The sequence below is a fragment of the Octopus sinensis genome, linkage group LG13 (assembly GCF_006345805.1).
Source record: "Octopus sinensis linkage group LG13, ASM634580v1, whole genome shotgun sequence".
In the NCBI taxonomy this organism is placed as follows: Eukaryota; Metazoa; Mollusca; class Cephalopoda; order Octopoda; family Octopodidae; genus Octopus; species Octopus sinensis.
The window spans coordinates 8,699,675-8,724,373 of NC_043009.1; the positions used below are offsets into that span (position 1 = coordinate 8,699,675).

The 24,699-nt window shown below is 37.9% G+C and overlaps 1 protein-coding gene across 3 annotated transcripts in view; it reads left to right on the forward strand.

The window, feature by feature from the left end:
- Positions 1-24,699, forward strand: part of LOC115218400 — a 214,951-nt gene that overhangs the window by 149,803 nt on the left and 40,449 nt on the right. For all 3 annotated transcript variants that reach the window (XM_029788189.2, XM_036508141.1, XM_036508142.1), the window contains 8 exons: positions 359-495; positions 5,987-6,134; positions 7,439-7,530; positions 8,372-8,591; positions 11,281-11,453; positions 13,744-13,957; positions 15,633-15,788; positions 24,466-24,621. In XM_029788189.2, coding sequence (XP_029644049.1) covers positions 359-495; positions 5,987-6,134; positions 7,439-7,530; positions 8,372-8,591; positions 11,281-11,453; positions 13,744-13,957; positions 15,633-15,788; positions 24,466-24,621 — 1,296 coding nt within the window. The remainder of the gene's footprint in view (positions 1-358; positions 496-5,986; positions 6,135-7,438; positions 7,531-8,371; positions 8,592-11,280; positions 11,454-13,743; positions 13,958-15,632; positions 15,789-24,465; positions 24,622-24,699) is intronic.

Genomic DNA, 24,699 nt, shown 5'->3' on the forward strand with positions numbered 1-24,699 from the left:
ATGCAGATGAGTGTGTTCTTTATAGGAAAAGGTAGAGATGGTCAAGAAAATATATGAGGGTGGAAGCCTTGCTGCGGCAAGCCATGAGTTTGGTGTCAATGAATCTACCTTTCATTCCATTTACGTGTGGGGAGATGATTCTTTTATCACTGATTTTATTTTTTTTTGTAGGACTAAAACTCCCGTGATAAATAAGGATTTTCCTGAGTGTTTAACACAAGCTTAATTAAATTACCACCAAACAATTATAACAGTGATATGACAATAATTAAAAGAAAGTTGTTATTGTTGTTGTTTTTCTCTCCTCTTCTTTATTTTTCTCTCCTTTCAAATTTTCTTCGTTATATTCTAATTAAAGTGAAACCAGCTAAACTGCGCGGCATCAAATGCCAACCATATAACAGTAGTTGTACCAACTTATCATGGAACCATACTCATCCACTGAAATGCAGAGTTCGTTACCACTCACAGTGGGATCCTTCCAATATTTGGGAGGTAAGTTGGCCCTTTTCTTTAAACTTTCTTATCTTTTTTTTCTTGTACTTGTTTCAGTCTGTGATCATACTCGAACACAACCTTGTGGGGTTTAGTCAAACAAATCAGACCCAGTACTTATTCTATCGATATCTTTCTGCTGAACCCCCAAGTTAACAGGGCCATAAACAAAGCGACACCAGTTGCCAACCAGTCTTGAAGACAAACATACACACACACACACACACACACACATATACATACACATATATACATGACAGGCTTCTTTCAGTTTCTATCTACCAAATCCGTTCACAAAGCTTTGGTCAGCCCAGGCCTTTGGTAGAAGACACATGCTCAAGATGCCGCACACTAGGGTTGAACTTGTAACCATGAGGTTGTGAATCCAACTTCTTATTGCATACGAAATAAATGAACCACATTGATAATGCTGTTGTTGGTAATGTTGCTGCTGTTGCTGTTGAGTGAAGTGGTCTTCATCCCAGAGCTCGCAAGATGGGAGAAGTCCGAAACGTGGTCCTTTGCTAAAGCAGGTCAACCCCCGACACCAAGAGCATCAACGGATGGATGAATGCGCATCCAGGCTCAGTGGTTGCGTAGGAAGTCGGGGACAAGAAACAGGAAGAAAGAGTGAGAGAAAGTTGGGGCGAAAGAGTACAACAGGGGTCACCACCACCCCCTGCCGGAGCCTCGTGGAGTTTTAGGTGTTTTGCTCAATAAACACACACAACGCCCGGTCTGGGAATCAAAACTGCAATCCTCCGACCGCGAGTCTGCTGCCCTAACCACTGGGCCATTGCACCTCCACACTGCTGCTGGTGCTGGTGGAGGCAGAGTAGTGGTAATGATGATGAGGTAAAGTAATTATCATTAACTACAGTAACTATTACATTTTAACAAGACTGTGTGTACATGGTCTCTCCACTTGCAGGAAATAGCAACCAAATCTCTCAACTCAAGCCCCACCATCTTGACTATAAAAAAAAGTATACATTGGACAATGTAGTCCAAGACATAATTCTACTAAAAACTGGATGGTCACAATTGGAATGCTTCTGATCATAGGTCTGCTGGATCAGGGTTGACTTGATAATAAACGACAATTCTAATTTTTATCACTAGTTAAGCATCTGTGAGAGATAATTGGTATAAAGTTGTATTATTTACTGAAAAAATTATTATACATGAGATAATTAACCAATCTAAGACTATATTAAAATAATTACCAGATATTTTTTTAGCCCTAAGTCAGATCCTCTTTCATTAAACAGACATGGTGTGATGTATCTAAGACTACATTGTATGGGGTAATATGAGACAAATTTAGCTGCTGATTCTAGCAGCTCAAGCAAGCATGCAGAAGCTGCCTTCATTTGCTTGATTCATGGCTGCAATTCCAAGCAGTGCAAGTGACACCTTGTAGAGATTCCTCTGATTTTCTCAGTATATCTTTTTTATTTAACCCTTTAGTGTTTAAACCGGCCATATCCGGCCCAAATATTCTACATGTTTTATATTCAAACTGGCCATATCCAGCCTCTCACACCTAACCTACTTTGACATTCTAAAAATAGACAATCACATCATTGAAACCTCAAACATAATGCATAATTAATTCAAAACAATTTGAGTGAAAAAGTATTACATTTAATAGAGAAATTTGAACACCAAAGGGTTAAAATAGCAGGGTATAGTTGAAGGGAAATTTAACTGCTATTTCTAACATTTTGGGTGACCACATAGCAATTCCAGCATTTCATGATGAGTCTTTATCCTTGTGGGTTTTAGTTAAATAAATCAACCCCAAGTCCAGTACTTATTCTATCAATCTCCTTTGCCAAACAGCTAAGTGGCAAGGGAAATAAACAAACCAGCACCAGTTGGCAAGCAGTAGCAGGGTCACAGAAGACACACACACATACATGCATTATGTGTGTGGGGGTGTATATATATATATATATATATGTATATATATATACACACATACACACACACACACACACACACACATACGACAGACTTTTACACAGCTTCTTTTTATCAAAGAAATTGATCTGCCATGAAGCTATAGAAGACACATGACCATGGTGCCATGCAGTGGGACTGAACTCAAAACCACATGATTACAAAGAGTGAGCTTCTTAACCACTCAGCCATGCTTGCTGTTTTTTGTTTGTTTGTTTTGTTTTTTTGAGATGGTAGGGTGTGTGTGTGGATTGTAATTATCAGAAGACCATGAGCAGCATCAGCCGTGAGGTAAGTTGCAGAAGTCAGCTAAGATGGAAGTGACATTTAGCTGAGGAAGCAAGCAATCAGACTTCGGTATGCTTCAGTGGACGGACTTAATGAGACTGGGATGGTGGGAGGGAAGAACTGAGACTGGGATGGTGGGAGGGAAGAACTGAGACTGGGACGGTGGGAGGGAAGAACTGAGACTGGGATGGTGGGAGGGAAGGACGTCAACAAGAATCTTGAGAAACAGAACCAACTGCTGTTAACTGATCCAAAGATAATTTCTTTGCTACGTCTGAAGTAAACGGTCCGACATCTCTGTAGAGGGGAAGGGGCAGGGTCTTGGTTTTTTTGTTTCCTCCTTATAGGTTGTTCTTGTTGTTTAGCCCTGGGTCATCTCTGATCCGGCAGACTTCTATGATCAAAGGCATTCCAGACATAATCATACCAATTTTTTTTTTTTTTTTTTCGTTTTCAGACATAATATATCTAAAACTATACAATCAAATGTATTCTTGTTTAAGATAGTAGGGTGTGGTTTGAGGGAGATTTGGCTGCTATTTCTAGCTGGTTGAGTAACCAGGTTTTTATAGGTTTTTATAGGTGAGAGTGTGTGGGTGTGTATGAATATGTGTTTGTGCGCGATTATGCGAATGTGTATGTAAATATGTGTGCACTAATGTACTTGTGCATTTGTGTATATTTTATTGTAAGAAGAGAACGGTTGCATATAAAAGTATGTATTGGAATAGTTTGGTAGGAGAGACTGTGTGCCCATGGCCTTCAGTCTGTGTGTATGTGTGTGTGTGTGTGTGTGTGTGTGTGTGTGTGTGTGTGTGCACATTGGTGCATATACATGCATCTGGGCACGTGTGGATGCCATTTACACTTTACAAATGTTAAAATTTTTGTTTTCTATCAAGCACAGTCACCCTCACATTTTACTGCCCTAAAAGCAGGGAACTCTCTGGTTGCATTTCAAGTGGCCTGTTTTTATTATTAAATTCCCTTTTTCCTTCCGTCCCCTTCAGTCTTCCCCTTCCATTCCCAGCTTCCCTCATTATCTCCACATTGCTGCTCCACATTTCACTCAGAGCTATGAATGGAACGTTTGAAGTACTTCGTTTTTGGATGCTGGGAATGTTGAGAGCATGATGCAGGCAGGAGTTGGACAAGATATTGCATAGAACGGGCAAGAAAGCGATAGATCTGTATGGAAGCATGGAAGCAGGTGTGTAAGGAGCCTTCTCTGCGGCAGTTAGTCATGAAATCAAAACCTGACAGTTATACTTAATTATAAATAGTAAAGGTGTAACAAAATAAGTGCAAGAACAGGAAAATATTTACTTTTTGGCAGAAAATTTAAACAACTTATAATAATGATAATAATAATAATGAAGAGGAGGAGGAGAAGAAGGAAGAGCTAAGCTGCAACTGACTTGGTTTGGGGGAATGATGGGAAGTTTATGAAAATATAGATGTGTGGTTTAGCATTATAAAATAACATTCCTTGATGATGAAGTTTCAGTTCCATTTATATGCATAATGTATCTATATAATAGTGTGTGTGTATGTGTAAATATATATTTATATGCATGTATATGCACACACACACACACGCATGCATACATACATATATATATATAGATATAATCCACTAAAAACAACAACGCATGGTCACGGTACATGCAAAGTATTAACAGACGCTCAGGGAAGGAAACAAAGGTAGTTTTACATTTTGAGTAAAGATCTCCAGAAACAGGAGACAGAGGAAAGTCCAAGAGAAAAGGGAGACGGAGAAAAAAATCACCAATGATCCACATGTAGTGTTATATATATATATATATAATATATATATATATATATATAATATATATATATATATATATATATATATATATATATACACACATACATACATACAGGGCATAGCTGTGTGGCTAGGAACCTTGTTTCTCACCGGCATAATCTCAGGTTCAGTCCCTGAAGCCTTTTGATTGAATTTGGTAGGCAGAAATTTCTGTTGTGTGTATACATGTGTGTGAGAGTACATGTGCCTCCTTTAATAGATAAGAGGGGAAAAACATACATATATGAACATAATATCTGTGTGTGTGTGCATGTTTAACCCTTTAGTGTCCTGATTATTCTATCATACATATTGCTAATTGATTCCCATTGATTTGAATTAATCAAGCATTATCTCATATCTTCAAGATCTTGATGGTGTAATTACTTAATGTAGAATAACATTGTAGGGTAGGTGTGAGAGCCTGGATCTGATCAGTTTGAACATAAAACAGATTAACTATTTTGGCTGGATATGGTCGGTTTAAATACCAAAAGGGTTAAAATGAAAAATGTAAATGCTCCCTAAGCCTTAATGTGCCACCATTCTTCACCAGCCTGATAACCAAAACTTGGAAATCACATTTACAAATGTTAAGTGAGATGATCTGGAATGGTTCGGCTGAAAATTGAACCTGCACTTCAGGTTTAACTTGGAGCAAGCTTCCCACCATTCTCTGATGCTCTGTCTCTCTCCCCTCTCTCTCTCTCTCTCTCTCTCTCTCACCTTTACACACATACATACACAGTTTTTAATGGATGATAGGATACAGATTTAGACACATGAGGAAGTGTTATGTTTCAAGATCATTAACCCTTTCGTTACTGTAATTATTTTGAGATATTCTGTGTTTCTTTCAATCATTTTTAAATGTAGCAAAGAATTTAGTAAAATAACTAAGTTATCATTCAGCTAGTGTTAGGAACATAAATTGTGACTAAGGTTTGGTGAAGGATTTTAATTCAAAACTTATGAAAACAAGACATTTGTACTCAGAGCCAGGGCCGGTTTTGGTTGGGTTGGTAACGAAAGAGTTAAACTAACTTACATCACTGAGAGGGATATTAAAAAAAAAAAGGTTTAGTAATGATGGAGCCCCTGTACAATTGTACAACCTGCTATAACTAGCTGTAAAATCTCCTTCAAACCACATCATATTGTCTTAGAAATATTCAATAAATCAGTTCGAGATATGCACAGTTTATAAAAAAAAATTTAATCAGATGATCACAGCCTTTCACTTAAGCCTGCTCACTTTCATGATAACTTCAGAGTTAAACAACAACAACAGCAACAACAGACAGACAAACAGTCAACGCAGAATATGCAAATGAATTAATGTGTGTGTGTGTGTGTGTGATTTCACCCGAGTTCTGTTTAACTTTGTGTTTCTCTTTGTTTTATTTCCAGGAAAAGGATGTAACAAGAAAATCGTTTCTTCTTTGTGGTCTGACTCCTTACACAATGTACAATTTCAGTATATCTTGCCTTCCTCAGCTCACTAATAAACCATTCTGGAGTGACAAAACCAAGATAACTTTCAAAACACCATCAGAAGGCAAGTAAAGATTTATGGGAAATCTTATTGATTGTTTAGTCTGTATTTTTGCATGAGTGTGTGTGTGTGTGTGTTTTGGATGGGTGTATGCATATGTTGTTTTATATATCATCATCATCATCATACAGTGTTTTAAATTCAGGTTTTGTCCTCATTAACTGAGGTGACCGGATCTATCCCTAACAATAAATATAGGATAAACATAACTAGACACCAGTTGTGAGTGGTTCGGTGTTATGAAGGGCATCCGGCTGTAAAAATCCTGCCAAAACATTTACAGAAGTCTGGTGCTGGCTTCAGCCTGGCTGGTTCTTGTGGTACCATCCCACCCATGTTAGCATGAAACACAGATGTTAAATGATGATGATGACGAAGTTGCACCAGACATCTTTTATCGACATATACAAAGTGTTAGACCTGTGTATTGATTATAAATGCCTGATCAAACGTGTCAGTTTACTTGAACAGATCTGACTATGCTTATACACCAAGAACCACTATAACATATTAGTAAACAGCTTTAACAACTTGATGATGTGTCTGAATATGACTGAATAATTTCACGAAGATTTTGAGCTCATGCTCTTCAACAGAGACTAGGAAAGAAAACAAAAGCGTTGTTTGCTTGGCTGATAGTACCTTAAATAGTCTTGTGCTTGAGGAGACCTATTGAGTCAAGTACATCAACATAAAAAATCAATGGAAATTGTAGTTGTGATCCCTGTGCCGGTGGCACGTAAAAAGCACCATCCGAAGGTGGCCGATGCCAGCGCCACCTCGACTGGCTTCCATGCCGGTGGCACGTTGCCAGCCTCGCCTGGCACCTGTGCCAGTGGCACGTAAAAAACACCCACTACACTCACAGAGTGGTTGGCATTAGGAAGGGCATCCAGCTGTAGAAACACTGCCAGATCAGGCTGGAGCCTGGTGCAGCCTTCTGGCTTCCCAGACCCCGGTTGAACCGTCCAACCCACGCTAGCATGGAAAACGGACGTTAAAAGATGATGATGATGATGATGCCATATAAACAGCACCTGTGAATTGTAGTCGTGGTCACTGCCAGTGCCATGTAAATGGCACCTGTACCGGTGGCATGTAAAAGTACCCATTACAGACCTAAATTGGTTGGCATTAGGAAGGGCATCCAGCTGTTAAAACCATGTCAAATCAGACTGGAACCTGGAGCTGCTCCAGTCAAACCATCAAACCCATGCCAGAATGGAGAGCAGACATTAAATGATGATGATGACTACAGAGATAATTCTTTGATTTATTTATTTATTTATTTTGTTTAATTATTTCAGTTCCTGAGAAAGCACCTGCTATACCCGGTACTTATTTCAGAATGGTCCAGCAGACGAACAAACACTGTTCTCAAGTTATACTGTATTGGAAAGTATGTTACCTATTGTATAAGTTTATCTATGTTGACAGGTGTTATAATGAATTTAAATCTAGATTTGACTCAAACTTTATATATGAAAAGCAAAGTTGACTCTGATGATATTTCCAACTCAAAAAAAACATGAAAGATTCTTAACTTAAATATTCCATCATTGGACTATGACCATGCTGGAGCACTATATCCAAATGTTTTTAGTCAATTTAGCCACAGGTCAGTCCTGATCAAGCAGACCTGTGATCAAAGATGCTTTTGCTATGATCTTCCCGTTTTTTTTATATATTTAGGGCAATGTTTCTCAACCTTTTTACACTTGCGTAACCTTTATAATAAATTACATGTCTTGAGGAACCCCTGTACAAAAAAATTATATGCCATACCTCTCTCATATTTTTTTCATCATAGTTCACGTAGTAAATGTCATATACACATACATACATACATATATATATATATATATATGCACACACACATATATATATACACACACACACACACACACACACCACACACATATATATATTATGATCATGAAATTAGCATTAGCTTATCTCACTCTTTCTCGTGGAACCCCTGGGAAATTTTGTGGTACTCTAGGGTTCCGGGGAACCCTGGTTGAGAAACACTGATCTAGGGCTTTATTGTCAGATGTGCCCTACTTTTTACTCCTTTCCTTCTTTTATTTTTTTTAAAGATGGTAGAATGTAATTTACATTCAGAGATTTGACTAACATTTCTAGCAAACCATGCAGCCACATAGAGGTTACCTTATTAACTTTTTTACATGTTTTATTCCACTTTACTGACATGAGTTCTTCATTGTTTTAATTTTCAGAAAGTTCCTCTTCGATTTCAATACGGTAAACCTCAGGGCTTCTTGATTCAGTACCGGCCAAAGCATGAGAACTGGATGGAGGTGGAGGTGCGACAAGGACTTGCCTCTGCAATGATTTGCCTCAGAGCTGATAAAGCCTATGAGTTGCGTCTTTATGCCAGAAATGACGTTAATTTCTCTACAGGATACTCAACTCTGTTCATTGAAACTGTGGATGGAAGTAAGTTGCCTTCAAGCTTAGACTTCTGTGAGAGAATTACCTTCATTCTGATATAAGTTGCCTTCAAGCTTAGACTTCTGTGAGAGAAGTTCCTACATTCTGATATAAGTTGCCTTCAAGCTTAGACTTCTGTGAGAGAAGTTCCTACATTCTGATATAAGTTGCCTTCAAGCTTAGACTTCTGTGAGAGAATTACCTTCATTCTGATATATTCAATTTGCTAAATAATGGTTCCTCTCACTGTGTTACTGCATAGGAGTGACACCAAAATTCAAAATAACTATCTATGAAATTTCTTATCTCTTTAATCTCTATATATATATATTTCTTAACTACCCACAAGGGGCTAAACACAGAGGGGACAAACAAGGACAGACAAACGAATTAAGCCGATTACATCGACCCCAGTGCGTAACTGGTACTTTATTTATCGACCCCGAAAGGATGAAAGGCAAAGTCGACCTCGGCGGAATTTCATCCTTTCGGGGTCGATAAATTAAGTACCGGGTCATAGTGTTAGTGTATATTAAGTATCCAATTCTAACATTAAAACTAAATTTTTAACATTAAAATCAGCCTAACTTTGTTGGAGTTCTTAAAAGTTTTTAATGTGCAGTTTACCATTTTCTTAGTGAATTTTCATTCCAACCGTGTGAAACTAAGTAAATTCAGGCTCTGTGTATGATATTGTAATTTAAGAATGTAATTTAAATGTTGCTGCTTGTTTGTCACTGCTATTGTCATTACACTCAGTGGTAGAAAGAATTACAATTTACAAGTAACATTAGTCCAGAAATCATTCTTATGGATTCTGTATAGTCTGAAAAGGATTTTGTATGATTCATGGTGTGAGTGACACCATAAGTTACCACTGCACCCTGTGATACAAACGGCTGTGTAACTGGGAAGGAGCAGTCCATCCCAAGTGATGCTTTTATGGGGGCAGCCCCTTTGGGTCTGCTGCATAAACTTGTATAAGTTTGGGGGACAGGGAAATGGCAAACCTGGGCTTCTGTAAGAGAAGTACCTACATTCTAACACAGGTCACTTTACTAAATAATGATTCCACCCACTCATGTTACTATATAGGGGTAGCACCAAAATTCAAATTTATTGTATGATATTTTTCAAAATCACTTACCTAACTAAATCATGCATGCTCCCATATACATATATGCATTCACACACACACACTTACATATATATATCATCATCATCATCATCATCATTTAACGCCTGTCGTCCATGCTGCCATGGATTGGATGGTTTGACTGGGTTGGCATGCTGGAAGGCTGCACCAGACTCCAGTCTGATGTAGCATGACACAGAGTGTGACAAGGCTGGCCCTTTGAAATACAGGTACAACAGAGACAGAAAGAAAGAGTGAGAGAAAGTTGTGGTGAAAGAGTACAGCAGGATTCACCACCATCCCCTGCCGGAGACTCTTGGAGCTTTCGATGTTTTTGCTCAATAAACACTCACAATGCCCGATCTGGGAATCGAAACCGCGATCCTGCGACTGCGAGTTCGCTGCCCTAACCACTGGGCCATTGTGCCTCCATTGCCTTGATTACAACTACATTATTAACACAAACAAACTAAGTCCGTAACAAGCTTTAGCCATCATGGTCATCATTGTCACTATCATCATCGTTCCTACCACCCTCACCATCACCACCACCACCATCATCAATTCTAATGTTTATTTTTTTACCATGTTGACATGAATGTGGTGTATCCTCCTCCTCCTCCTCCTCCTCATCATCATCATGTCTGCTTCTCTATGCTGACATCAGTTGGACTGGTATATTTCGGCACAGTCTCTCATCACTTGTTCTAATCCTTCGGCATTTTTTTTTCCATGAGGTCCAGCATCCTGTAACCAGATCTCACTACTTCTTCCCTCATCTTTTTGCAGCCTCCTTCCACTTACATTTCCTGACTATATTTCTAGCACTGCCCAATAAATTACACTGTACATGTAACTTAGATACAGTGCAAGTCCTGATCATGTAATAGGTGTGGCAGTATTTTATATGTCAGACGGTGTATGTAAAGTCAAAGTCAAAACAGAAATTTTGTTTGTTTTACTTTTTTGTTTATTTTTTTCATTCACATTAAAATATTTCCCATCATCATCATCATCATCATCATCGTTTAGCATCTGCTTTCTATGCTGGCATGGGTTTGACTGGAACTGGTAAGCCACAGAGGTGCACCAGATTGCAGTCTGATTTGGCATGATTTCTACAGCTGGATACCATTCCTATAATGACAACCACTCCCAAGAGTGTAATGGGTGCTTTTTATGTGCCAACAGCACGGGTGCCATTTACATTACACTAGCAATGGCCACAACTATGATTTCATTTGGCTTAACGAGTCTTCTCAAGCACAGCATATTGCCAAAGATCTTAATCGCTTACCATTGCCTCCATGAGGCCCAACATTTGAAGAGCCCTATGGCAACAACCTCACTCAAGTTGCCCCGTAGTGGGACTGAACTACCAGCAACAACCTCATTCAAAAATACAGTATCTGGTTATAATTATCACATATCTTTACATTCTCTACTTTCTTGCTTTTTTTTATTTTTATGCATTCTTTTAAAAATTTTGTTTTTCTTTATTATTTGCATATAAGTCTACCTTGGGATACTTACCTAACAACTTTTATTTTCTGTCCACAGGACCTGGACAACCCGTAAATTTCACTGCTGAAACTCTACCTATTAAAGGGACAAGTTTATATAATTTAACTTTGAGCTGGGGAAGGCCATCGGTAGATGTAAAAGGACTGAAATCTTGGAGATACTTGCTCATGTGGTGCCATAAGTCATCAAACATTATTTATAACTGTGAAGTAAGTTACTGAATTTATAAATTCTATTTGTAAAGAAAACGAATTTTAGTTTCAGTTGTGTCTCAGATGGTTCGTTATTCAAATAATAAACATGTACTATGCAAAATCTTTTATCTTTAATCATTAGATTGTGGCCATGCTGGGGCATCGCCTTGAAGAATTTATAGTTGAATGAATCCACCCCGGTGCTTACCTTTAAAGCCTGGTACTTATTTTATTGGTCTCTTTTGCCCGACTACTAAGTTACAGAGATGTAAACACCAACAGCGGTTGTCAAGTGGTGATGGGGACAAACACAGATACAAGGACACGCATACACATACATATATATTTATATATATATATATAGATAGATAGATAGATAGATAGACAGACAGATAGATAGGCTTCTTTCAGTTTCCATCTACCAAATCCACTCGCAAGGTTTTGATTGGTCTGAGGCTATAGCAGAAGACACTTGCCCAAGTTGCCTTGTAGTGGGACTGAACTCAGAACCATGTGGTTGGGAAGCAAGTTTTTTACCACATTTGACGGCAGCCATGCTGGAGCACCACCTTCAAGGGTATTATTAGCGAAACAAATTGACCCCAGGGTTATTTGTTTTTAAAACCCAGTACTTATTCTATCAGACTCTTTTGCTGAACCATAAATGCACCAACACCAGTTGTCAAGCAGTGGTGGTGGACAAACACAGACACACACCCATATATATACATATATATATACATATAAATATATAAATACACAAACACACACATGTATATGTATATAAAGCTAAGCAGAGTTGGCAGTTGAAATAACCATTTAAGGGATAAAAATATCCATTCTTACTACCAGTATTATTTACCTATGCTGTCCCTGGGCATGGGTATGCAAGCACACTATGCTCATATGGTACAGGTAAATATATATATATATTATATATATATATATAGATAGATAGATAGATAGATAGACAGACAGATAGATAGGCTTCTTTCAGTTTCCATCTACCAAATCCACTCGCAAGGTTTTGATTGGTCTGAGGCTATAGCAGAAGACACTTGCCCAAGTTGCCTTGTAGTGGGACTGAACTCAGAACCATGTGGTTGGGAAGCAAGTTTTTTACCACATTTGACGGCAGCCATGCTGGAGCACCACCTTCAAGGGTATTATTAGCGAAACAAATTGACCCCAGGGTTTATTTGTTTTTAAAACCCAGTACTTATTCTATCAGACTCTTTTGCTGAACCATAAATGCACCAACACCAGTTGTCAAGCAGTGGTGGTGGACAAACACAGACACACACCCATATATATACATATATATATACATATAAATATATAAATACACAAACACACACATGTATATGTATATAAAGCTAAGCAGAGTTGGCAGTTGAAATAACCATTTAAGGGATAAAAATATCCATTCTTACTACCAGTATTATTTACCTATGCTGTCCCTGGGCATGGGTATGCAAGCACACTATGCTCATATGGTACAGGTAAATATATATATATATATATATATATACACACACACACACATCAGACTTCTTTCAGTTTCCATTTACCAAATCCTCTCACAAGGCTTTGGTCAACCAGAGGCTATAGTAGACTACATTTGCCCTGGATGCCACACAGTGGTACTGAACCTGAGACCATGTGGTTGAGAATCAAGCTTCTTACCACACAGCCACACCTACATCATGAATTGTGGCCTTTCCCTTAAGCATGGTTGTCCACAACTTTGTATTAGAATAAAACAGCAAATAACATTTTGACATTACACTTGAATTGACGTCTAGGTTGTGTGGTGGATGTGTCTGAAAGGATTGAGGAAGGACTCTTTCAACTTTGGTGAATCCCTCATTGACCTTTTCAAGTTCTCCTTAGAAAGGAAATTGCAGAGATCAAGAGGGAAGTGATCCCTTCTAGTGAATTTGTGAAAAGATGGGTGACTGGTCCTACTCTAAGCATGCACCTGTAGATTTGAGAGCACGAGAGAGAGATTGTGGTCAGAGTAAACATGAATCTGCCTGGTATCTTGATTGGCCCTAGCTGGAGTGTCACCTGTAATAGGAGTACTATATTATCTTATACTTTGTATAATATTATGTAATTTCACCAATTTTTTCCATTTCTTCCTCCCCGTCTTTTATGTAAATCCCCACACAAGTTGTTGTCTGTCCTTGTGATGTCCCCCTCATCAATGCCCTTGTGGCTAATAAAAGAAATTGTTATTGTTATTATTATTATTATTATTATTATCATTACTATTATTATTTTTATTATTATTATCTCATAGGACGATCCACAATGGATTCATTTACCAAATTCCATACTTGAACATTCCATGAAGGTTAAAGGTCGTTTTATGAAGAATTTAATCTTTGGACTTGCAACCAAAGCCACGTTTGCAGATGTAGAACCAAGACTAGAAGACGGTAGTAAAACTGATTATGGGAAGAATATTAGCAGTGGCTTGGTTTGGGCTCCGTGCATATTCAGAAAAGACTGGAGTAAGTTGACCCCTTTTTTCTTTTCTATCTCTGTAAGTCATATTATACTTGTAAATCTGAGAGCTCAGTCCTTTTGACATTTTGGTACCATAATAGGAGTGCAATTACACCTTCAGATTACACCCTTATTAGAAGGAGTGGGTATAGAATAATGTGATACCGAGCGAATATGCCCTGAAAATGACAGTGATCATTGCTGGAATGTCCTTTATAGGCGTGGCTGTGTGGTTAAGAAATGTGCTTCTTAACTGCATGCTTTTAGGTTCGGTCCCTCTGTGTGGAAGGGAGCTTGGGACAACTACAACCGGGGGCCGACAAAGACTTGTGAGTAGATTTGTTACACAGAAACTGAGAGAATAACGCGATATTATTTGGAATCTATGCTCAGGTTATAAAGGGAAATAACTCCGCAAGCTATTTACTGAATACTTAATTTTGCGATTTCAACTTTTTTTTTTTAAATCTTTACATTTTAGTCTTGTGTTCTTTTTGGACCACAAGTCTTGTGACTATGGCCCTAATGAAATTTCACATTAAATGGGGTTTTTTCTGTCGACAGCCTAGTGTTAATTTTATTCAAGTTTCTGGTTTCATCAAATCACTAAAATACTCGTCGATGTAAAGGGACGCAACTCGATGCACTGTTTTGCTGTGATGTACATACAAACATTTTGTGTATGTGTGTGTGTGTGTGTGTGTATATATATATATATATATATATACACGTCTGAGCTTACTATATATATATATATATAGTAAGCTCAGACGTGGGTGTGTGGTAAAAAGCTTGTTTCACAACCACATGGTTCTGGGTTCAGTCTCACTGCGTGGCACCTTGGGCAAGCGTCTCTTCTACTGTAGCCTTGTGAGATGTGGTAGACGGAAACTGAAAGAAGCCCGTCGTATATATATGTATATACATATAATTGTGTGTCTCTTTGCACCCAACCACTGTTTGACAGCTGGTGTTAGTGTGTTTACATCCCTGTAACTTAGCGTTTCAGCAAAAGAGTCCGACCAAATAAGCATTAGGCTTCAAAAAATAAGTCCTATGGTTAATTTGTTGGGCTAAACCCCTTCAAAGTGGTGCCCCAGCATGGCTGCAGTCAAATGACCAAAATAAGTAAAAGATAAAAGATGTTTATATATAAATCCAGCAATCCTCACCTGTTTCTAAGCAAGATAATCTTTTCCCGTGGCCAAACAGAATATTGTTAAGGAATGACACTGCTTGTATGACTATGACAATCATTTTACCACTACCACATCAAGGCAAGGAGACACAAATATACACATACATATTCTTATATACATACATACATGTGCACACTCACACACACATGACAACCTTTTTTTTAGTTTGTATTTACCAAATCCACTCACAAAGCTTTGGTCAGCCCAGAGCTGTTGTAGAAGACACTTGCCCAAGGTTCCACACAGTGGGACTGAACCTGGAAACTTGTGGATAGGAAACAAACATCTTTGCACACTGCAACTATAATTTTTCAGCTTGCTACAATATGATATACACATCGTTACCCAACTATTTTATATAACGATATCCTTGTAAGACCTATGTTATACAATCAATTAATTATGTTAATTGATTATAATATATTTGATCAACTAATTATAATTATTCATACATGTTTTTTTTGTTTTTTTACAACTTCAGAACCTCTTGAAGCTCCTTCAGGCATGAACTTTGGTGATATCACAGACAAATCTTTACTGATAAACTGGGACGCAATGAAATGTGAAGAATCTCCAACCCAGATTATTGAGTATCTCATTCATTATTGCCCAATAAACTCTTCGAAAACTTGTCATGGTGAGTGACTCTGCTTTCTTAGTCCCCTTGCTTTCTTCACATTAAACTTGGTTTTTAAAATGCAGGGATGTGGGGTGGAGTGAGAGGGTCCATAATTAATTATTGAATCTTTTTTATTTCTTTTATTGCCCACAAGGGGCTAAACATAGAGAGGACAAACAAGGATAGACAAAGGGATTAAGTTGGTTACATCGACCCCAGTTGATAAACATTATTCAAGGCACAGTATGTTTGCAAAATATAGTTTCACTGCATGGCACCTTGGGTGAATATTTTCTACTCAAGCCTTGTACCAACCAAAGCCTTGTGAGTGGATTCAGTAAAAGGAAATGAAAGAAGCCTGTCATATACAGAGTCCTCCAAAAAAATATATACACACTTCAGGAACGGGAAGAATCTATATGAACGTTTTGATTCAGTGTTATCGCAATTTGACAAAACACCGAAAGAAGTATCCATAGAGGTACTCATACAAGTTAAATGTTTAAAATAATAATGAAATTATTGTACACAGTGCTCAGGTGCACCACAACTTGTCAAAAGTGCATATAAAGTATATGCAGTAATGTACAAATGTCTGGAAAGCGAACAATGTATGAGTCAGATACATGCTTGTGTGTGTATGGAGGGGAGGAAATCAGGTGTAGTGTTGGCGAATCTCAGAAAGCATGGAAGTTTTGAAGGATGCTTCTTTCCTGAAGTGTGTGTACATTTTTTGGCCAAACTCTGTATATGTATATATCTGTGTGTGTGTGTGTGTGTGTGTGTGTGTATCTTTGTGTCTATGTTTGGAAAGACATCAGGATGTCATTTGAAGATGTTGCTGCTCTTTCTAGCAGGTTGAATAACCACGTAGCGGCTTCCTCTTTGGTTCATTCTCAAAGTGTCACACATTTATGGGAGTAGCAGCAATAATGAAATCCTAATATCTAAGTGGTTGCTTGATCTGCCTGACAACTGGTGTCGGTGTGTTTATATCCCCATGACTTAGCAGTCCTGTAAAAGAGACCAGTAGAATCTTATTTTATCAGGCTTTACAAAAAATAAGTCCTGGGGTTGATTTATCTGGCTAAAAATTCTTCAAGGTGGTATCCCAGCTTGGCAGCTGTCTTATGACAGAAACAAGTAAAAGATGGTTATGGCTAGGATGCCTTTGATCACAGATTTGCTCAATTACAGCTGACCTGGGCTAAACACCAACAATAACAACTGGAAATAAATGGAGCATAAAGCATAGATATTATCTGATAGAGCAAGAAATATTATAGAAGTGTGTGCTACAATCCCTTTGTAAAAAGGGACAGAAAGAAAGGGAAAGCAGGGTGAAGTGAGAGGGAGGATAGAGAATGAGGGTTAGGGAATTTAATGTCCTGAAATAGAGGCTGTTAGCAATCCAAGTATTTTTAGTATCTAGCTTACATACAGTACTGCTTATTAATAGATACTGCACTCGGTTCTTCATGCTCTGATTAACAAAACAAAATTACCAAAACTCATTATAGAATCAATTTGCTAATGGCTGTTGGTAAATGTAGTTGGGATGGTTCAAAACATTGTTGGCCAGATTAACCCAGCACAGTGAAATAATTGGCATACAGATATGATGATGACAACAACAACAGCAGCAACAACACAATTGTGATGATTGTCATAATAATGATGATGATTAAAAGTTTTTTTTGTTTTTTTTTTTGGTGGGGGGCAGAAGTTTAGTTAATTGCCATCTGTCTTTTATTACTCATCTGCTCTCTATTTCCCATAACAACAGAAGACAATGTGAACCAAACATCAAATTCACACCCTTCTCTTGTCTATTTACTCTTTTACTTGTTTCAGTCATTTGACTGTGGCAATGCTGGAGCACCGCCCTTTTGTCGAGCAAAATCGACCCCAGGACTTATTCTTTGTAAGCCTAGTACTTATTCTATCAGTCTCTTTTGCCGAACCGCTAAGTTACGGGGACGTAAACACACCAGCATCGATTGTCAAGCGATGTTGGCGGTGGGAACAAACACAGACACACAAACACACACACACACACACATATATATATATATACATATACATATATACGACGGGCTTCTTTCAGTTTCCATCTACCAAATCCACTCACAAGACTTTGGTCGGCCCGGGGCCATAGCAGAAGACACTTTCCCAAGGTGCCACGCAGTGGGACTGAACCCGGAACCATGTGGTTGGTAAGCAAGCTACTTACCACACAGCCACTCCTGCACCAGTTTCTCCTCTGTCTGTGTCCATATTCTTTTAGTATTTTATCAGTTTCACCCTCTGGACTGCAGCCCTTTCTTGTGCTCCACTTTCAAGGATTTTAGTTTGATTGTAGTCAACTGGTAGCACTTAGTATGGTACTTTTAAAGAGTAACAAAATCTACACTACACATACACAAATGTATGCGGGTGTATACACATGCATATTCATATGTGTGTGTTTACACACATAAACACACACATATATATAGTTCTTGGCATAGAACCTGATGAGCTGTCCACAAAGCTTCAGCTTTTATGGATGGGAAACCATTGGTCACTCTATGACCAGACTTTAACTTTAGTGCTTTAATAATATGTATGTGGAGTAGATTATTTTTAACAGTGAATCTTAAAGCACGTAAAAAGCACCATCCGACTGAGGCCGTTGCCAGCCTCGCCTGGCCTCCGTGCCAGTGGCAAGTAAAAAGCACCATCCGATCGTGGCCGTTTGCCAGCCTCGTCTGGCACATAAAAAGCACCCACTACACTCCTTGAGTGGTTGGCGTTAGGAAGGGCATCCAGCCGTAGAAACATTGCCAGATCAGACTGGGCCTGGTGCAGCCTTCTGGCTTCCCAGACCCCAGTTGAACCGTCCAACCCATGCTAGCATGGAAAGCGGATGCTAAACGATGATGATGATGATGATAAAGCTATAAATTATAGCATGTATTATTTATAAGAATTTAAAATTATTATCATTATTATTTATAAGAATTTAGAAACTTTTTTTCATACTATGTATTAGTCGAGGTGGTGTCTCATCTTGTTTGTTGTTTTCATTATGTTTTGGCTGTGTATGTTTCAGCCTTCTTCAGGTGTTTTCTGATTCACCTTAGTACCTTGCTTGGGATTGAACTCAAATCCTTTAGGTAATTGCACTGCATTTCAACACCTTCATCCACTATACTATGCCTATAAACAGTGTCGGTTTGAATTTTTGAGGCTTCATTGATGTCTTACATCAGCACCATTCTGACTGGATAATACAATTCTATAATTCTGAGGTGCTGAATTATGTATCAGTCAATATGCTCTTTCTGTGGAAGAGCATAGGCTCGAAATGTTAAAGACTTTTTCACTTCCTGAGTGTTGTTGCCTACACCCCCTGTCTTCATCTTTTGTTTTTTTGTGAATTCTCCCTATATATATATATGTTTCCGACGAAGAGCTCCACTCGAAACGTCAAACCCTCCTTCTTCCCTTCTTTCTTGAGCGTCCAATAATACTTTATTTGTTCCACATCCTTGCATTGTTGTTTTTTTGTTTTCTTGTTTGGATTAACTTTATATATATATATATATATATATAAACAGTGCAGTTCTGCCTGCAATGTTATATGGTAGTGAAACATGGGCTACCACAAAGAGAGAAGAGCAGAGACTGGTAACGGCTCAAAGAGCCATGGAAAGGTCAATGTTTGGTATCTCGTTGAGAGAGCACATAAGTAGCAAGATCATCAGAAAGAAGTACGGCGTGAGAGATGTCATCGCAGAGTATACACGCAGCAAGTACAGATGGGCTGGACACGTCGCCCGGCTCACTGATAATCGGTGGACGCACACAGATGTCGAGTGGTACCCGCGTGAGCGGAAAAGACCACCCGGATGACCTCCACAATGGTGGAGTTACGATTTCAGGAGGACGATTGGGATCACGTGGATGAGAAAGATGCAATCCAGAGAGGAGTGGACAGCGTGCTGTGACCAGCGGTGTCAAATGGACACCTGACGGACTGGTCGGTCAAAGTGATCAAAGTGATATATATATATATATATATATATATATATACAGGGTGTCCCAAAAAAATGTATACACATAGTGGTTCGGCAAAAGAGAACGATAGAATAAGTACTAGGCTTACAAAGAATAACAAATTTACAATTATTTAAGGTGTGTATACATTTTTTTGGGACACCCTGTATATACCGTTTAATAATCTGAATAGAGGCAATGCAAGCGGAAACTAGAGGAACATAATTGATAACCACACACATACCAGCGAGATGCTGGTATGTAATTGTATTTCTGTATTTGTTTTTTTTTTTTTTGTTTTTTTGCATTGTGTGAAAATATCCTGATGAGGCGAGTATCAGTTTTAAAAATATGAAATATATTGGCATGTCTCTGAAATGGCCCGCAGATGGAATTTTGGAATTTTTGTAATATTTTTGTGGTTTAGTACGTCCTTGTAATGTTCTATCATCTCAAATCTTTATTACACCAATGTATTGTAACTTCAGAATCTAAAAATTCACTGTGTTTTATGTATCATATCAATATTTAACTATTTATATGTATTTTTATATTTAAATATTTGGAATTTTAATATCATTTTTATAAATGTGAAAGAATATATATATATATTTGATTTTGTGTGTGGTTATTAATTACGTTCCTCTAGTTTCCACTTGCATTGCCTCCATTCAGATTATTAAACGGAATATAGCTCACTTGGAGCACTGCAAATCCAGTCTGTATTTTATTTGCGAGTACTGTTAACACTAGCAATCTCAAAATAAAGCAGTGTATTATATATATATATATATATATATATATATATTACATCAATAACAAAAAGAGAGTGGAGATTTTATTCACTTCCAAATATTTCTTCATTTTAAAAGTTTTCTGCAGTATATTCATCTGACCTACATATGCTTCGACTGCACATTGCTTTGTATGCATTCTAGTCATTGCAATTTAATCAAGGATCCATCACTCATAACGGTATGTATATAGATATGTATGTATATATATATATATATATAATGTGTGTATATACATATATGTAGACATCATGTGATAGTTGTAAGCAAGCATTATCATAATACAAGCGATATTGTATTTCTGAAAGGCATATCAGGTCAAAAAAAAAAATATTACCTTATTTGGAAATAGATGAGGGTTGGTGACAGGTAAGGTATCCACCCATAAAAAATCTGCCTCACTGAATTTCTCCTGACCCATGCAAGCATGGAAATGCAAATGTTAACACAAAGATGATGATGGTTTATGCTGGTTTTGTTGTATATATTATGCCATACATTGATATTGCATGTGTGTTCTTCAATGAGATTCTAATTCTAATTAGAGTAATACTTCTTTAGGGGTTTCTGGTTCACGGAGGTTTTGTTCTGTGTGTATGGATAAATATATACATATATATACACACACACATATATATATGTGTATATATATCACCGTGACCGACCAGGCTATCAGATGTTGCTACACATCGCTGGTCACAATGCGCTCCGCATTGTTTTAGCCTTCAAATGACGCCACTCCGCTGGCTAAGTGAGTAGGCCAACACAAGAAAGAGTGAGAGAAAGTTGTGGTGAAAGAGTACAGCAGGGATCGCCACCACCCCCTGCCGGAGCCTCGTGGAGCTTTTAGGTGTTTTCACTCAATAAACACTCACAACACCCGGTCTGGGAATCGAAACTGCGATCCTACGACCACGAGTCCGCTGCCCTAACCACTAGGCCATTGCGCCTCCACACACACATATATATATATATATATGTAATCACTATACACTCCTGGCAACTAGAGAATCACACCACTTCCTGTTTCTTCTCCAATTTTCATTTCTAAACTAAAAGTTCAATGTATAGACATCTAAATGCAATTATAACTCTAATGTACTTATGTAACAATAAGAGCTGTGCTGTGCATGATAGACAGACAAACAGAATATCAATTAAGCATTTTCTTTCATATGGTGTTGGGTTATGAGATGAGCTTAGGTGTATATCTGCTCTTTTCATTTGGTCACCTAATGCATTGAGTGTGGTGTTGTGTTGTGTGTGTGTGTGTGTGTGTGCCAGTAACACCATTAACCTTTTCTCTCTATCTCTCTCTTGATATATATATATATATATATATATACACACACACACACACACATACACATACATACATATGTATATATACATAGATATGTATGTACACATGTACACACGCATATATACACATATATAATATAAATAATATATAGTATTATTTGTATATATACATATATAAATAATACTATATCTGTGTACATATGTGTATGTATATATATGTGTGTGCGTGTATGTATTGAGAGAGAGAAATTGGTAGACAGATATTATATGCATGTATGTTGTATGTATGCTCTTCTCTTCTTCTCTTTAGCTGTATTTCTCACTAGTCACCCCTCTCATTCTTCTTTCCCCATACTCTTCACTTTTCACAATTTCTAATTTTACACACACACACACACACACCCGTGCACATGCATGGACATACATCCGTTCATAATTTTCATGAAAATATTCAAGTTGCCTCTTCTTCAGTGATTGAAAAGTAAACCTATTCCAGCTATGTTAAGCCTCATTAGATCGAAGATGAAAGAAAATATAATTGGAGAGAGAAATAAGTTTTATAACTAAATATACTGAAGCAGAACATTTATGGGAATGGCAACCTACAAGATTACTATCTTTTTCCTTTTATCAAATATACATCAAATTACATCTCTCTCTCTCTCTCTCTCTCTTTCTGTCTCTCTCTTATATATAATGTTCATATCAATATATGTGTGTACTTGCTTCTAAAACCATACATCATATGTTTGTGTGTTTGTCTGTGGATATGTGTGTGTGTGTGTGAAATTTGATGTTTTACATTATGTGTGTAATCATGTAATTCAAGATGTTTTCATTGATTCTTGGAGCAAGTGATTTTTTTTTTTTAAATTTGATACTCTTCAGTATGTGATGGTGGTTGTTATTGTTGTTGTTTAAAACCAGTTTATCCCTGATCAAGTTATTCTGTGTTCAAAGCTGTTCCAGATGTGACCAAGCTGTCTTTTCCTTCTTTTAGACACTGTGCGTATAGGACTATATTAATTTTTGGCGAGCTGGCTGACACGTTAGCACGCCGGGCGAAATGCTTAGCAGTATTTCGTCTACCGTTACATTCTGAGTTCAAATTCCGCCGAGGTCGACTTTGCCTTTCATCCTTTTGGGGGTCGATAAATAAAGTACCAGTTTCACACTGGGATCGATGTAATTGACTTAATCCGTTTGTCTGTCCTTGTTTGTCCCCTCTATGTTTAGCCCCTTGTGGGCAATAAAGAGATATATATTAATTTTTGGCAGTGATCAAGAACCAGTAGAAGAAACTAATTGCATATAGGTTCAGGCATAGGTGTTGTTGTGTGGTTAAGAAACTTGCTACTTGACCATGTGGTCTTGGGTTCAGTCTCACTCTGTGGCACTTTGGGTAAGCATCTTGTCCTGTAACCCCAGGTCTACCAAAGCCTTGTGAGTGGATTTGGTAGACAGAAATTGAAGGCGGCAAGCTGGCAGAAACGTTACCAAGCCAGGCGAAATGCTTAGCGGTATTTTGTCTGCTGTTACATTCTGAGTTCAAATTCCGCCACGGTCGACTTTCCCTTTCATCTTTTTGGGGTCGATGTAATCAACTTAATCCCTTTGTCTGTCCTTGTTTGTCTCCTCTATGTTTAGCCCCTTGTGGGTAGTAAAGAAATAAGAAACTGAAAGAAACCCATCATGTGTGTGTGTGTGTGTCTTGCCATCATAGTTGTAAATGAGCATCACCATCATACAAGTAGTGTTCATTTCCAGTCTTCCATGGAAAACATATCTGGTCATGGAGAATTATTACCTTGCTTAGAGAGAGCTGAGGGTTGGTGACAGGAATTGCATCTGGTTGTGGAACATTTCCCTCGACAAATTCTGTCTGACCTAAGCAAGCATGGAAAAAGAAAAACAGACGTTAAATGAGGAGGAAGAGGAGGATGTTTACTTGGTAAACGGGTGTCTGGAACATAGGTCTGAGATAAAATTATGATGTTAGGTGGGTTTGAATCAGGAAAAAAAACTAGAGGGTGAAAAGGGTTAAATCAAAAGGGCTAAATATATGACATTAAGTGGATGATCATCATCATCATCAGCATCTTCAACGATCTTTTTTTTTTTGTTTTTTTTATATGTAAGTGTCTGAGCCATAAGTTTCCAATTAACCAATCATTAGTTCATTGTATTTTTTTATGTTAAAAGTTTGAGCCAATCAGAAAGAATACATTCTTTTATTTATTTTTTTTGGTGGGAGGGGTTGCTCATGACCAGTGTTAGTGTGTTTACATCCCTGTAAGCTAACAGTTTGGCAAAGGAGACCGATGGAATAAGTACCAGGCTTTAAAAGAAAATGAGTCCTGGGATTAATTTGTTTGAGTAAAATTTAATCAAAGCAGTGCCCCAGCATGGCCACAGTTCAAATGACTGAAACAGATAAACGATAAAAGATACAGGATTTCAACAACAATGCTACAGGGTCTTTTATTCTTTACTATTTCTTCTTGACTTATTATTTCATGTTTGTTTATTTATGTTTGTTTGTTTTTTTTCTGTTGAAGGTCCTGCTAGTGTGGCCCATGTCAGGGGCAATGATACGAGTTACATCCTAACAGATCTAACTCCTGGGCTTCAGTATCGAGTCTGGATGCAAGCTGTGTCTCCTGCTGGCGAGGGACCAGTGAGTTTACCCATATTCAGCGTGGTTGTTAACGACAGTAAATATTCTTTAAATTTTTACACATATAATTATCATTATCTCATCATCATCATTATCATCTTCTTCGTCATCATTG